Raw genomic sequence first — 17,014 nt, forward strand, 5'->3', positions numbered from 1 at the left:
GTGCCCGTTCTTTGGCAAGATCTTGCAGAATAACCGCCCCTACTTGGCGCGTGTTTACGTGTTGCCATTGTAGGCGATTCTGTCATGTTAGGTAACGCCACTTCTTAAAGATTGTGTCACGTTCAGTAAAAAGCCATTATTTAAAACTAACCTGTACATAAATTAAAGTTATGTTTTTCGTTACATTTTGCACTTTTTGACTACCAAGTAATCGCTCGCCTTAGTTCTCTTTTTAAAGCATTCCTGCCGCATTTCATCTGTAGACGCTTGTATCTATGCATGAGAGAATTCAGCTGTTCACATTGAATTAATAGCACGCACTCGCTCCTAACCCATCAACTCCACGGGAGAAAACTACATGATAACACAAGTGATAATTTCACCAAAACAACCAGCACTAGCAGTGCACGAACGCAGAGGTTGATGATAATGCAATCTAAAAAATCCAGAAAAATTCCCACAAGGACTGAAGTACATATTGTCTTTTGCAACTTCTGTACAAGAAGAGTTTTGAAGATCAAAATGGAATAAATTAGCTTGGTAACTAAAATGCGAGTGAAATTAGGGATTTACACCACAACTGACATTTGAAAAGTCTCTCAAAACTGCACCATTTGAAAGAATTTTCAAATATCACGAGTGGAGGAAATTCTCAATCGCTCGCGCTTTCACACGATCACTCACTGTACTGCAGTGCAAATTAAAAATTAACGATAAATTGGCCTGCTCTCAGCCAATCACAGAAAATATAACCTGTTTTTAACATTCGTTGCCCTTGCCTTATAAGTTACAAATGGGCCTTTAAATAAAGAAGTAAACCATGTATATCTTTTTTAAAATAAGGCCCGGAAGTGTTTTCTGTTGCTCATGTCTGGATTTATGAAAACAGTGTTTTCGCGAACTTAGCCTCGTTCACTAGGGTTAGTCACTCGGTAATCTAACTAGGCCCCAATCAATAAAGTCGTTTGGGCTTTAACACACGTTTTAATCTCTTCTCTTAGCTTTCACTGTTACAACGGGCGTGTAATAGCTACTCTGAATACACGAAATAAATGTTTTTCTTTATACTGTTTCATTAGACAATGTGATTGGTCGTTGCTAGGTGATAATCAGAAAAACGGGTTGATCAAAGTCTGTCACTAAATGTCCATTGTCTCTTGACATGATGTCTAGACTTACAATAAAAACCACAAAGAAACACGCACGAAACACGAAGTCTCCGACAGTGTTTACGAAACTCTCGCCCTTGTGTGTGTTTTTCTCCAAAGTAGACGACATAAAAATTCAAAGGAATGTCAGTCTTGTTTTTTCCTCCACTCTCTTATCTTCCTTTTCGTGTTCTTCACTACTTCGCTTGGAGTGATTTTGAGGCTTTCAGGAGTCGTGAAATAAAAGTGTTTAGATCATTTGGTCAAAGGCCTGGATCGCATTTCTTATCGACATGGTTTTTTTAAAATCCAGTTATACATGTTTAACTGTGAATGAAATGTGACGTATTTTCAAAAGAAGTGATTTCTTTATCTATTGGACGAGGCGAATATTGCTAACAAATTTGATTATGAAACTTTCAGTCCCTGTTTGACATCCTTGTGTGTTTTACAGAATTTGCGGCCAATCCATAGACTGTCAATCGCCAGTCAAAATAATTAATTACAATCCACTTCAATTTCTTCACTATCCCCCACCCCCTCTCCACCTTCCAAGACTAGCACGTTTTTCTCTTCTATTTATAACTAACAGAAAGATGGCAAAAACTTAAAAAGGAATCTATAATCTATAACTTGCAAAAACTTTCGGATGATTTTAATTTCGGACGAAAAAGTGTCCGAAGATAAAACAGTCCGTAAGCTTTAAGCGTCCGAAATTTTAAGCATCCGAAATATTTACAGTAAGGTATAAAGCTTTAAAGTGCGTACTTTCTTGTCCGAAGTTATCACATGTATTCGAAGTCAATATAATAGTCGAGACACTGTTTGAGATATGTAACGGCTTGAAAGAATCAGTTACTTTCTCGTCGGTGTATCTGCACAATTAAGGGTGCTTTCATGTTCACAGATGTTGTTTCCATACCGATGACGTAATACTATTTTTTCCTGTCTTCCGTAGTGGGGGGGGGGGGGGGGGGGAGAGAGAGAGAGAGAGAGAGAGAGAGAGAGAGAGAGAGAGAGAGAGAGAGAGAGAGAGAGAGAGAGAGAGAGAGAGAGAGAGAGAGAGAGAGAGAGAGAGAGAGAGAGAGAGAGAGAAGAGAGAGCCTGGAAATAAAGTTGAGTACTGCAGAGTACCATAGACATTCCTCCGTTTATCCTATTGGTTGCTCCTCGGTCGTGAGCTTCCGCACACAGTCAATAATTTATGTGGATTGTTAGAAAGCTGTCAGTGTCACTAGTAAGGACGTTTTTTGGCGGATTGAATGTCAGATAGCATTAAGGGCGCGAAGAGACAGTTCTGTTTATCCAGGCTTCTCTTTCATTAGAGTAGTCCCCAGATCCCGTCGCCTCATTTCTCTCGGACAGCAACGAAGTATTCAGCACTCTCAAAGTGGTTTTCTGATGTCAGTTAGTGCGTACCAACGGGCGACAGACTTCTTCAGTTCAGCTTGTGAAAGATCGATCAGCACTCCACCAAGGAACTCATTCTCGCCAACATAATCGTGATCCAACACAGTCACCTGAAGGCAACGCTGTCGTACCTCCGACTCTGACATGCTGTACAACAAGGTTTCGTTAAATGTCGGGTTAAGAGTTTTTCGCGCAATCTTGGTCTTCAGCTTTGTCGCCTTGGTTGGATCCGGCAGGAGGTAAAGTTTTACGTACGGATCCGCGAGGGTTGTCGTATTTCTGGGAGACAACTCCTTTACGTGCATGACCATTACACGAAGAGCTTCGCGCTCGTGTCGAATCAGCAACTTCACCTGCCCTCCGATGGGTCGTTCGCGGTTTCGTTTCTCTTCGGGGAGAAGGCGAACCGAAAACTTGCTTGCTTCTCTGTTGTCCTGCTGCAATGGGTGAAAGAATGTGTACAGAAGTTCCGATTCCGAAATCTCAGCCGGCATCATCAATAAGTGTCGGATGTAATCGTCGAGCTCGCTTCGTCTGCGCTCAGCCACCACCCGGATCTGCGATCGACCAATGTAGATCTTGCTGGGGAGCTTGGGTAGATTGTTGTCCGGAAACGCTTCGGTGAGCTTCGTGTGTAGCTCGTGGAACTGGTTGAACCGACGAAACACAAATGACGGTTCTTCGACGCCTACGCGGCAAATGTTAATAACGTAGATGTAATACTTCTCAGGACTGTAGCGTTTCTGAAAGTCGACAACTCGCGCAGAATCCACCAAGCCGTCTGAATCGACAGAATACGTTCCGTGAGCGAACGAAAGAACAGAGCTTGGTTTGGAGTTGGCAGGTGCTGAAAGTCTTAGTTGACTGACGTCACGGACCTGCGCCACGTTGTGAATGAAGAAATTTACTTGCGTAAACCAGGAAGAGAGGCTGGCCTCTATGAGTCTCGTGAAGGCAGCCGTAGCTTCTCCCTCGGAGGCGTCTGGGAGCAAGGAATCTCGGATGTACTTCAAATCAGCGACCTGACTTAAACAAGAAATGCCAGAATTGAGCATCAAGGACAATAGGTTTAGAAGCAAGTTGGAGTGGCGCCGGATCACGTTGAAAGCCTTGCAACAAAGGTCTACGAAGTCTTGAAAACGACTGCTGGGCTCGTAACCACCATTTATAACGAAAGCCATGTCCGATGTCAACACGAAGGGGGCCCGATCGCGGCGGAATGAGCCGAACATCTGTGCGTTTCCGAGGATCTTGGCGAAGTCAATGTGAAATAAGTGACCGCTTCTCTTAATCATGATGTTATCGTTGTGACGGTCACCGATTCCGAGGACGTAGGTAGCGACACAGTAGCCTGCACAGGAAGCTGTAAAATTCTCCACAGCCTGTTGGTAGCTTTCATCGCCGGTGTTGTACTTTTGGATCCATCGTGCGATCGGCTCATCCTTAAAGGAACCCACCAAGCCCAGTTCAGTGTGGATTTGACGAAGTGTAACCGAACCTTTAACGATTTCCACCATCCCCATATCGACATCGGTCGCTACACACTTGTAGGTGATCATCTTCAGATCGATTCCTTCTCGTAACCAGATCTTGTTCATGATTCCCACAAGTTGCATGATGAGCCTGTCTTGCCTCATATCGTCGCCGATTTTGAACATGGCGTGCACGTCTTCGCCAAACGGGTCAACGTTCTTGAAAATGAGTCGCAGTGGTGCGGAGTTCGAGGTGAAGTAGCCACTTGCTCTTGCATCAATGCCTTTAACCTCGTAACCAGGACTTATCGGAAGTCTGACGGTTGTGATGAAGCTGGCCGCGATCACTGCTAGCTCTTGCTGAAGGACGTTCGTTCTGGTGGAATCTTTAGCATTCTTGACTGTCTGAGCCACCTGCGTCAGATCGGAGACGATTTCGTCCTGGCTGGTAAACTCGGACCTCTGCGCATTTCCACAGATACTTAGCAGGCCGCCCAGAATGATCTGAAATCGTTGACCGAATTGTGGATCAATGATGGTGTCTTTCAGGTACCAGAACAGATAGTGCATGACCCGGATACTGCCAAGGGACCGACGCACAAGAAAACGGACCAAGGAGGAGTCGTGGTAGATTTCATACTTCAACGCCTGAACAAGTTGAGGAAGGTAATCGCACAGCTCATCGTCTGCGAGCGCCTCCATCCATTCCACTGCTGTGTCTCTCACACGGGTGTCTGGGAAGCTGACCTTGAGTAACTCCATGGCATCTACCGGTCTCAAAGGCGCCCACGAAGCCAGCAGACTGTAGATTTCTGGAAGGAAACCGTACTCCCAAGAAGGCGCGGAGGACAGAATGAGGGGCAACGCTTTAGGGACTGACATGCAGTAGTGACGGTGTTCCCAGAGTAGTTCGCTCTCTTCTGGCTTCAGCTCGTTAAAAAGATCCTTTTCCAAAATGTGCTTGTACACTTCGGTGGTCGTGGCTTGAGGTTCACACCGATCGGTTTCATCGTAAGGTAACCAGCCATTAGCCTCGAAGTCCGGAAACACTATGTCTGCCAAATATCGTTCAAACTCTACTTGCAGAATCACACTAGAGGGGTGCAGCAGGTTTGAAGTACAGGTACCGACTGGGTTGGCTGTGCCATCAGGCCACAAGCCGAGAAGTTGCGTTCCTGATATCAAGACACCCTTGAAATCAAAGAGGGGTACTGCCACCCAGCCAAGCGGTGTTCTACTGGTGTTCAAGGTGTTCCCTTTGCTTGTGGGGGGAATACCATAAAGGGTAAGACAGAGGCGGGACTCACGCGGGAGCTGACGAACGTGAATCCGGAACTGCAGCCACTCGTTCCATCTCAGCTGGTCGAAGAAACTTCTGGTGATCTTCTTTTGCTGCGTCACTTCAAGAGGACAGGACAAGCGTCCTCCGTAGTAAACTCCACTGTGTACTTCAAAGCTCTCAAAGTCCTGATTCCATTGCAGAGGGAGTCTGTTAGCGCATGCCACGTGGATGCGGACGTTGTCCGTCATGCGGGTGACCTCTATGGTACCGGCCAGTTTGGGTCTGTCTACCCTACTGGGGACAAATTCTGTATCAAACGCATCACAGTACATCTCAATGAGAAGCAAAACAGCTGACTGCAGCTTTGAAAGGGCATCACTCAACTCGGCTTGGTCAGGAACCATTCTACCAGAAGTCTCGGTCGTTTGAAGATCCTTTAACCTGCGAACGGCATTAATCACTTCTGCTGTCTCCAAGGTAGCCAGAGTTGCGCAAATGGCCTTCACAGATTGGATTACGCGGCTAGGCTCAAAGCGTGGCATGCTCTGACTCGTGGTTTCTTCCAGCAATTTGACAAGTTCATCGTTGAATGCTTCCAGCAGCACAGTCAGCCCATACCTGGACACAGCAGTGCTGACGGAGCAGTCAAAGAATTCTTTGTAGTTATGAGAAACACTGCCTTCAAGGTCGTCTTCCTCGGTTCTGGCCAGCTGTGTAGAGACCTGCCAGCTTTCAAGGAGTACAAGTTCGACCTCGCGTCTGAATTTGATGCATTCTTGCACATAGCCATACTGAACCAGGATACCGTTTGCCTCAAGATACTCGGAACGACCACAAACTTTAAGCACATAAACTGCAGCTGAACTCAACTCTACAAGTTTACTGTCATCTGATAAGCAACTCAGAGCAAGTTCGATTATTTTGCTGACACGGCTGTGGGCACTGAACGTGAACTTAAGGGTGTCCTGTCGTTCCCTGGTATAAATTGCAAAACTCGCTTCAGTACTGTTAGGAAATCTCTCGTGATCATAAGGAATTGTGGGACTTATCACGTGACCTGGGTTTGTGGCTTCATCCCAGCGGAAGTCTGATCTGAGTTCAGTCATCATTCTGCTGAAGGCAGCGGCCTCTTCGTTTCTCTCTTTAGCAACATCAAACAACCCATCTCCATAAAAGATAAACTTGGAATCACGATCACTTGTCATTGATGCACATGGTGATTTCTTGTCAGGGAACGAGGCTGAGAGTGGACGCTGGGAAATCTTCGGGGGAGGTGGGCGAGGAGGAGGAACAGACATTGTGCGAGAAAAAGATCCTTTTCGTGACTGATGAGACCTTTCACCAGCCTCTTCATCAGGAAACTGCACTCTCAAAGACCTTGTGTCCTTAGAGTTAGTAGTGGACTTATCAGCGCTCTTTGTAATCTCTGCTGGAAAGACATCATTGCCTTTTGAGAGTTTTTCTGTTGAAAACAGTTTCTCACTGCTTCCTTTTCTGGAGAATTCTCCCGGATTCCCTTTAAGCTTCAGAGTGATAGAACCGTAAGGGTGCTCTCCACTGGAATTTGACGATTCAGTGCTTCTTACAGATTGGTTTGTACTATGCATGCTTGGGTCAAAATACTGGCTATTTAATGTCACGCAAGGACTAGCGGTGTAAGTTTGTTGACTTTGAGCTTTTTGAACTGCCTGTCTGCCATTGCAAGCTGCTGGACTTTGAAAGTTCATTAGTTCAGAGGGAGGTTTAAATAATGAATGATAACTAGAAAATTCACCATGAGGAAATTGAGGAATGTTGCTTGGTTTCTTCTCTGGGCTTCTAGGAGGCGAGAGGTCGTCGCAAGAACGGGATGCCCTCAATCTACTCTCTTGATTAAATAGACTGTCACGTTCTACCTCATTGTCACTTGAAAAATCGGTCCATTTAAAGGGATTCAGGTGATTTCCTCCACTCGCAAGGTTTAAGTGTGCAGATCGGGTTTCCGTTTTAGCATTTTGCACTTCGTGATTAGAATTTCTGCTGCTGTTTCGATCACGACTTGATTGACGGCCATCAAAGAAACTCGGTGATAACGAACGTGCACTCTCAGTTCCAGAGCGGCTTCCCGCTCCTGCGTTGAATTCTGACGACAAGACTGCCAGCCAAGATTCTCCCGATGTTATGGCTGCATTGTCCTCCTCGTCGGAAGAAAACGCAATCAGGTCGTCCAAGTCCACTCTGCCTTTTGCCATGTTTCGGTTAAAACCACGAAAGCCGTAACAGTGTCACTTGTAAATCAGTCCTGCCACTTTTGAAAACTATGAATAAATTTCTGCTCTTGAGGAGACACCGCGTAACAAAACATTAGATTGCATCTTTGAAGTTAAAATCATTCAATTTTCGCCTTTCCATTTCTTGACGAAGAGGCTGTAGCTACTACAATAATCACTACATCGACGGATTATCATAAATCGGGAAAATACTGTACTTCGTGTGGGCAACAAGCGACGTTCAAATCCGTGAATCCAAGTAACTTGTCCGTCCGTCTTCCGGTCTTTCTTCGGTGGCTTTTTTCCCAAAATTTCGCTACTTCCAACAAAACAATCGATCGTCAAGGGTCTCCTTTGTTTAAGGACTTTCCTAAAGTTTCACTGAGTCTTCAATATGAATAAACTAACCGTATTTTTAATCGTAGTTCAGACCCTTTGCAATATGACATTTGTAATCAACAACAGTGGACATGTGCGCATAATGTTTGTTAGCATACCGCTGTGTTAGAAGGCTCATAACAAACATGGCGGACAGGCGGACAGGTTTGCTAAAATGACTGCTACTTTCTTGGCCGATTTGAGTATTTGTTTGCGGCTATAATGGCCACATTTGGCTGGAGCTATAAATCAAATGCAAGTGGAAGTAAAAGACCTCGTGAGCAATCGAGAAAAGTAGAGGAATGGCAGAAGAACCGTACTGATAACACTGTGAAACCTCTCCACCCTCAGTCACATTCTGCAGAAACCTTGACTGCTGGTTCCCAGCTCAGAAGAAAGAAGTGTGAGTAGTATGATTTTTTTTTTAGTCTGTTAGAAATCGATAATTTTAAGGCACATCTTATGCATGAAATAAAAAATCCGAAGGAGATTTTCAGCAACATCTTGCGTCTTACACGTCTTATTGTAAAATGTAAATGCTCCCCATATTTCTGGTATTTTTTGGCCTTTGAAAAAATACAGTGGGATGTACAAAGTAAACAATCAGCCATTCTAGTGGAATTATTTACAGTTTTAGGGCCTCTTCATTTGAGCCCGGTAACCAGGCTGGCTCGGTTACTGGGACAAATTTTGTTGTCTGTTCATATGGGAAATTTCAGCCTGGTCTACCGGGATAAAATCCAAGAAACACAACCAAAATGGTGAAACATAAACTTGCATCATTCGCAGCTGTTGCAGCTTTGTGGACTCTTGTAACTTTTCTAATAAAGCTAATTCACCTACTCCTAAAGTGGAAATACATACAAGGCCAAAATTATGCCATTTTGGCCGCTGTGTTGCGAAAGCAAATCTATTTCGTCTAAAAAGTTGTGTCCTGGTTACCCGGGCTGGAGTGTTCATATGGGAAAATTTTCATCCCGGTTACCGAGATCTTGGTCCCAAAACCCAAGATCTCGGTAACAGGGCGAGCCTGGCTTCTCATATGAACACATCAAAATTTTTACGAAGGAAAGAGAAGTGAGGCGAGATCTCGGAAACCGAGCCAGCCTGGTTTACTGCATTCATATGAAGAGGCCCTTAGTTTATGCGGTTCAGGGGTTTCAATGATTTTTGGCTCAAGAGGGTAGTTTAGAAAAACAGGTGGGTAGTTTCTTGGAAGGCCCGGAGGTCTGGGGGCATGCTCCCTTGGGAAATTTTGAAATTCTAGACTCTCGCAGATGTATTTTCCTGCATTTTGGGGCCTATTTTTTATGTTGCTTTGTTGTTCCTAGAAGTCAATCAATTAGAAAGACTAGGTTGATAACGTATGGTATTTTAATTCTTCATATTCAAATCGATTCATGAAAGATACATCATATTTCACCATGAAAAGAAGCATAATATTAAAGTTTAAACACCGAATTGTGTTCCTTTCAATTTACTCAACTAACCTTGCGAAGAATCATTCTTCTTCAACCTCTTTTGTTTTGACACTGGAGCAAAATATGCTAATAACGATTGCATTCTGGCAGCCATTATTATTCATGCTTAGTCCCTGTTTCCTCTCAATTTCTGTATTAGGTTACACTTTTCTTCATCTTTGGTGGTCCAAAAGGCTGGGTTTTAAAAACACCAGAAAGTTGTTTCTTGTACCTTTTTTTTTGTTTTCCTATAACATAAGACTTATTTTGCCAAATTTCTTGAAGAGAATCCTTAGCTGCGAGGAAATTATCTGGTCTTAGTTATTATTTTGTGTATGGCCACCCAGGATGGCTACAAGCAGCTAGTCCGCTCAATACAAGCAGGTAGATCTACCCGCTACCCAGCTATTATTGAAACCCCTGCGGTCAGTGCTGTGTGACCTTATGCTATGATACATGTATGTAATTTCATTCACATGAAATGTTCTTTTATCTGTTCATTAATGTGAAGATGACCCAAGAGCCAAGATATTTGTTGGCAACCTCGACTGGGAAACCAAAGAAGGTATTTATACATTTGACAGTTATTTGGGAAAAACAACAACAACAACAACAACAAGCAAGCAAACAAGCCCATCTTGCTACATGTATCTTTACTAGGACCAATTGTAATTAGTTTTTTGGAATGTGATCAATAATATTACATCAAAAGGTGAATCTTCAGACACCTGAATTTAGAGGTTGTAAAAATGCCACAAGTTAGTTTATTTCAAAATTTTTGGTATAGTTTGATAGCCAGCTCTGTAAGTAAGCTCTAATTTGATATAGGGGTTTAGGTATCCACATTTTAAACTGGACGTGGTACATGGCTTGGATGTGAGACACCTCTGGATGCCAACATACTGAACATGTTATTGAGTGCAATTTCAGATAACAAAAACTGATCTTTTAATGATTGACACTTTGCAGTAGTTCTCCTTTCATGATCAACTGAGACACTAGTACTACATTGTATGTTTAAACAAGTAGTTTTTGTAAGCTTTTATTTTGTTTTAAAGTGGCTTACTACAGTTTTAATAATAATAATCATAATAATAATAATGATAATAATAATAATCAATCTTTATTTGTACTCACTCTTGCTAAAGAAAAAATTACAATTTCAATGAAAATATTAAAAATAAAAGTTAGAGTACTAGCTGCCTAGAATAATGGTTTTAATGGAGTATAAGAGCATCTTGTGACTTTTAATTTTTTTGGAAAATGTTCCAAGTTATTTTTCCTTTCTCTATTTACTGTTTGCTTAAGGTATTTACCATTATGTGTGAGATTTGAACAATTTAAGCCAAAATAAATGGAAAAAATGAACAACTGACTACCTAAGGAGAGACTGGGCGCAAGAAGGTTTAACAACATTTTTCTCAAAATCTACCCTTATGACCCCACTTCAAAATTTTAGGAATTAGAAATTGGCTGTGATTAAACATTCATGAAAAGTAAAATAAAAATCTGTAAGGTAGACAGGTTTTTCGCAAACTAAGAAAATACGAAATTTTGCCTATTTCAAAAATAACTCAAAATATGTCTTACAGATCTTTTTAAAATGTTGGCTCTAAATACAATATACCCCTACAAATCAACTGTGAAAATTTCATCATGGGTTATACAGTAGGTTTTCCAACAATCTTGGATCAAAGACTAGCCTTTACAACTTTGGATGAGAATTTAACTGAACATGCCTTCTAGTTAAGCTTGCACTCATGTGGCACCTCGTATCTCGTGCGAAAAATCAAGAGTATTAGATAAGATTTCTTTTATCAGTTGTTTATCAAGCTTTTTTGTCATATTCTATTGGTCCTAGGCTTCAACACATGTTTGAAAGCAGTTTGAAGCTTTCCCTAGGTACACCAAAGTGGTTTAATGTGATTCAAGTGCTGAAGTTGTTTTCGTTTTTACCTGGAGTTACTTGCATGCATGACTAAAACTGATATCTGGGAAGCAATCGTAGCGCACGCTACTGAGTCTTGGAAAAACTGTAGTAAGCCACCTTAATTTGCTTTTATTTCTAACCTTATGGTGTTTCATAGACATCATGTGTAATTATCCATTAATTAAAGGAATGCATGATTGTCCATTGTTTTTTGCAGTAACCCTTGCCGAAAACTTTTCCACTTTTGGTGAAATTGAAGCTGTAAAGGTACAAAACTTGTCTTTGCCAAAAATAAAATTAATTAAACAGACATTGGTAATAATAATAACAGACTACATTATGATTTGTCTAGGAGGCAGGTTTTTGGGTCACCGTGTTAACTTTGCGCCCCTTAGTTAATGAGTCAAGCACAAACTACAAAAAATCATCTACTATACTGCAGATACCACAACATTAACCCTTTACCCCCTAAGAGTGCAAATCAGCACACAAGGTCATAGCTTTGTGAATATTTGATAGATTTCTATGAATTTTTGCCATGAAAATTGTCTTGTGAAGATCTGCTCATTGAAGTCATAAAATTTTGACCCCCTCCCATCCAAGACATGATTGACCACCCCCAGAAGTTTTTAGTTCCTTTTTCGGGATGCAAATGGAATGCAAGACTTGTTTCATATCAAGCTATGCATTAAGAGCTGCTAAATAAGCTACAGTTTAGTGGTATACCTAATATAGTAGAAGATTGATGCATTTTTTAACTCGTTCATTTTCCCATTTTAAAGCAATTTCTCTCAAAATGTCTACCTCCTTCATAGCTGCTGATGTCAACTCTTAAATAAGCTGATTAGTGGCTTTCAAATGGCATATTATAATTATTGTACACACTCAGGCAGTGTCTTTATTTGCTGATTTGGGAAAAACTGCCATTCGCCTCAGGGGGTAAAGGGTTAAAAAAATTAAAATCCAGGACATTGCCAATAATTTACCCTCTTGACCCCAGAAAAGTTGTCAAAAAGACAGTTCCCCAGATTCAACCATAAAACTGCATGAAATATTCTCAAATTTCCTCTAAATGGTCATCAAAAATTTGCCAAAATGAGGGTAGAAAATGTACTTGAAAATGCGTTTCTTCATATCTAGTGGATTACGTGATTTGCACGGGAGACAGGAGATTCAGTCTGTATCACAGGAGACTCTGATAAGTTAATCCAGGAGGGTTGGCATAGATGACATTGCTCTTTATACACAGAGTCTTTTTATCCAATTTTTTTCATAATATATACAAAATATAATGCTCTTAAAATAACAAATAAAGTGTGGATTAGAAAAGGTGAACTTTTGATCCTTAGCCAAGACACTCTTCTTTAAGTGGAAAATTGCAAAGTTAGATTCTGTCAGCTGTGGCATGGTGTGGGCTTAAACTCACAATAAACTAAATAAATTAAAATGAACATGTGTATACATATATATCTCATATAACTGAAAATGTCATTCATTACTTCAGGAAAATATTGAGAGTGAATGTTTGTCAAATATCCCATGGCAGTTACTTGACCTGTGCATATCTTTATAAAGCTTTTTGAGAAGTAAACAACTAAGTACCACTCTTGTGTAGGTTATCAAGGATCATGAAACGGGTACTTCAAGAGGGTTTGCATTCATTACATTCTGTGAAGTTGATTCAGGTAAGTTTGAATCATTCCAACACAGCTACTGTACATCTGTAACAAGGTGATTTGACACACTATTTCTTTTCTGGTTTCTCACATTATCTGATTCAGATAAAGAAAAAGATGACCGAAAAATGCATGTTCTATTGTCAGTGTAAATTATACAGAAAAAATAATGTGTAATGTCAATGGACTCAGTTCAAATCAATCCTGTTTTCATGTTACAGCTGTGAAGTGTAAATCATGGTGTGCCTATAACCAGCTGGTATGTACATGAAAAAATTTTGTCAAGTAGAATGAACTTTTTGGTGTTTGTTTGTTTATTATTTACTTTTTTTTTAGTACGTAATTTCAAATTTATTTGTAACTCAAAGAAGTTTGATTATTACAATGAGCAACAAAAGTGTTGAGACACTTCACAGTAAAATTTGTTTTTTGAGCATCTTAGAAACATTTCACCCCCTTTCCCCCAAACAGTGTTGATTTTTCTATTTCTAGGACTGCACATACTGCAGCACCTACATAATGTTCACTGAACTAGGAGCGGGGGGTATCAGAGAATTAATGCTACATGCGGATGAAATAGAATAAGAGGATATTGAAAAGCGTCATGTTTTCTAAGTGTCTCAACCACGTTTGTCACTCGTTGCACATGTAGCTTTATACTGTACCATCCTCCAGGTTAATATTGCAATCGAAGTTAGTAAATGCTGTACTGTTAGGTTCTGCTCCAAAGCTGTGCTTGCTTTTGTTTAGAGCCCTTGACTGACTATTTAAATATTTCTTTGCTCACCAATTTTTACAAGTTATTACTGCTGTAATGAGTTCTAAAGAACTGTATTTTTTGTTGTTGTCTTTTGTAATTAATAAAACCAAAAACCAAAATAGGAAGCAGCACAAAATGCAAGACAAGAGCGATTTTATTATGATGGTATTGATGATGTCACACTTCTAATAAGTTTGTATTATATATTTATATTTTTGCAAGAAAATTGATGACAGAACTGTCACTGTGAGATCTGCCGAGCGCCGACAGGTGAACATACATGTACATCTAATATTAATTAATAAATCTATTATTAATAGCAAAAATGAACAGTACATGTTCGTGCACTATTATTTATTAAGAGTAGACATATATTTGCTTAAGGGAGTGTTTCCATTCTACTCTGTTTAGCTAGGTTGAATTGCATCTGCTGAGGAGAATTTATTAACGTTACATGCAAGTGAACTTTCAAAGCCAAATTATTAATGTTATGCTCTGGCTATTCTGCTGAACTGAATGAGAGCTATAACACTTTTAATTTAGCAGACATTCCAAAGCATGACAAGTTCAAGTGTTATTTGTGATTCATTGTTTTGATTGTAAGGGGATGTTTTATATTGATCACCAATGGGTTGAGGGTGCTTAATTGAGGAATGGTTATTTAAGATGTAATTACTAACATGATAGGACAGTGCTTTCAGTAAGATTTGAAGTAGGTTGCTGCCCTAATGCACCACCAATCAGAAAGCAACAAGAGAGGCCTTTACGACTTCTTTTAGAATGCCATTTTGTGAAAACTGCTACAAATTACAGATGGCATTTTCACCATAGGATACCCACTGCGGCTTCAGTGGGAGCTACTAGTCCTATTGAAAGCACTGTTAGGAGTCTTACAGAATCATTATCATTTGAGAATTGTTCCACTTTAAGTTCCAGTAAATACATACAATGTACATGGACTGGATATGTGCTGCTCTCCCTTATGATTTTGAATTCATTCCAACACTGCTCATAGCAGAAAAGAACCATTTTTTGAAGAATATATATTTTAATTCTTTGTAATGGTGGCTGTGACTATTAACTATCAATTTTTGTCTTTCTCAACCCCGAACCCTTGCATTCGTACATGTTCAAATCCCCCACAGTTAACATTTTACTTACAATTGCAACAAAAGTACAAAAGAAAATAGACATCTGTGGACAGACGACTTCTTATGTTTTTATTCAGGCTCATCAGCTGGTAGAGGCACAAAAGAGGAAAGCTGTTGACAAGAATAATGCCACACTTTACTGGGAGTACAAATGGGCTGAAGATGCTGAGGCAGAGGTACTGGTCAACGCTTCAATGCAATTCAAGTACTGGTATCTGTAGTATGAAGCAAATTAAGACCAAGTATGGCACTGCATAGTTGCTCGGTTCCTCGGAGGGGGCCAGAGGGTGCATTGTAATCCATCTTTATATCTGGATGGGGGGGAGGGGGAGCATTAATTACTGGTATGAGTAAAATTTCTTTCCTAACATAACCTGGAAGCAAAGGTCAAATGCAAACTCCTAGGCTGCAAGCAGTCTCTCTTTTGCTCAAAAATCCTTGGGAAGAGCGAAAAGAAGAACTCAATAGAAGTGAGCAGTTGTGAGCATGCGAGCTTGAAATGTGAAGCCATGAACCTGACTTAAAAACTAATGATACAGATAACAGTAAGACCTGGCACTGAACATGTCTATTTTCAGGTGTATGGGCCATATGAAACAAGCCTGATGCTGCAGTGGTCTAAAGCTGTGAGTGTAAGAAAGTTTTATATGAAATATGGGCTAAGATTTTGCAGGATACAATGTTGTAATACAGTATGAAAACAGTCAGGCAGGCAGGCAGGTAGACAGGAAGGCAGGCCGGCAGATAGACAGTCAGACAGTCAGACAGTCAGACAGTCAGCCAGCCAGACAGTCAGACAGTCAGCCAGCCAGACAGACAGTCAGTCATACAGTCAGTCAGACAGTCAGACGATCAGACAATCTGTCTGTTTGTTTGTCGGTCATAGTAATTTGTCTACTCGAGGCTTAAAGTGTCTAACCATTGACTTTTTTCTTTAGGGTTATTTTGACGCAGGTTGCTGGGTACGTGAACACGTGACCAAACAAAGTTGTGAGGAGAAAAGTGAACCCAAGATGGCCAAGCTGGTGGATCAAAGTTATGCAGATTCAAGCGACTCAGAGGATGACACGCCATCTGAGGGGGACCCCGAAGGAAATGACTTTGTACATGTGTCTGAAATCGATTTCTCTATGTTTCCTTAATCGCAGTCACACCAGCTTGGATTGAAGCATATTTTAATCTGTCAGCATGTATTGGACAGATCCACGTGGAGACAGAGGTCAGCAAAAACATTGCGTCAAGTCTTACTTATCGCAGTGGTTGCTTGGGTTGTCACCCAACGCGTGAAAAGACAAGACTACCAGAAATGTTTTCGATTGGTGTCTTCCATAGTGTCACGTCATCTTGTCACGATGAAGATCCATCCGAGTTCTTGAAAGAAGGTTCTAAGAAAGAAACAGCACTTGAAATGTCTTCGTGTAGTTCTGATTTTATTTTGGCGTTTAGTGAGCAATTCCTCCTTTGACTGTGTCAATGAACGAGAAAGGGAAAAAGAGTAAAAACCAGAGGATTATGTAGAAAACGTCTAGCCAACCCTTACGTACTTCAGGGAATGTAAGACCATAGACATAAAGTGACCTTCCAAGCGTGTTAGATCAGGATTTTTGTTATCAAGACTGAAAAGACCAACGTTTTTAAGCTGCGTGGCAAGCGTTCCCGCACGAAGAGCTTTTCGGCAATGCGGAGGCTACAACGGTTTAAGCCATAATGAGAACGTAAACACATCAAAAGATAATTGTATCTCAATCGATTCACATTAGAGTCTGAAATGCTTATGATAATTATTATAATAAAAACATAACAACTAGTAAAACTACTGCTTCGATTGTTACAATCTCAAGTATACGTACTATACTGAATATAGCTCTGTAGTCATAAAGTCTTGTAAACGAATAATACCCACTTAGTAATTTATTTTGCAGTCGAATTAACGTTCCGAAAACCCTAGTAACTGTTGTAGAAATGCTTCGTCTCTGACGATGAACAAAGGAAATTAAACAGCAAAGCAAGTCTGTTTACTAATTAATTTTAAATTTAAAAAAGCATTCAATGTTTTGTTTTACATTGACGGAGTTAGCGAGCCGTAAAAAAAGAAGAT

The 17,014-nt window shown here is 40.8% G+C and overlaps 2 protein-coding genes across 3 annotated transcripts; one reads left to right on the top strand and one right to left on the bottom strand.

The window, feature by feature from the left end:
* Positions 1 to 964: 964 nt before the first annotated feature.
* On the bottom strand, positions 965 to 7,928 carry LOC110062152 (phosphatidylinositol 4-phosphate 3-kinase C2 domain-containing subunit beta-like). Its single transcript, XM_020769017.2, has one exon. The coding sequence runs from the start codon at positions 7,541 to 7,543 to the stop codon at positions 2,534 to 2,536; it is 5,010 nt and encodes a 1,669-aa protein (XP_020624676.1). The 5' UTR covers positions 7,544 to 7,928; the 3' UTR covers positions 965 to 2,533.
* A 106-nt stretch (positions 7,929 to 8,034) lies between these two features.
* Positions 8,035 to 16,938, top strand: LOC110060754 (uncharacterized). 2 transcript variants are annotated; one of them, XM_089297483.1, is made up of 9 exons: positions 8,035 to 8,342; positions 9,911 to 9,964; positions 11,547 to 11,596; positions 12,945 to 13,014; positions 13,227 to 13,264; positions 13,988 to 14,035; positions 14,994 to 15,092; positions 15,495 to 15,548; positions 15,855 to 16,938. In XM_089297483.1, the coding sequence occupies exons 1-9, from the start codon at positions 8,162 to 8,164 to the stop codon at positions 16,056 to 16,058; spliced, it is 798 nt and encodes a 265-aa protein (XP_089153609.1). In that variant the 5' UTR covers positions 8,035 to 8,161; the 3' UTR covers positions 16,059 to 16,938. The 2 variants fall into 2 exon arrangements, with proteins under 2 accessions (XP_089153609.1, XP_089153610.1); XM_089297484.1 differs by having other exon boundaries at positions 15,495 to 15,542.
* Positions 16,939 to 17,014: the final 76 nt, after the last annotated feature.

The sequence above is a fragment of the Orbicella faveolata genome, unplaced genomic scaffold (genome assembly GCF_042242905.1).
Source record: "Orbicella faveolata isolate gen_17 unplaced genomic scaffold, um_ofav_v1 contig_3, whole genome shotgun sequence".
Lineage (NCBI taxonomy): Eukaryota > Metazoa > Cnidaria > Anthozoa > Scleractinia > Merulinidae > Orbicella > Orbicella faveolata.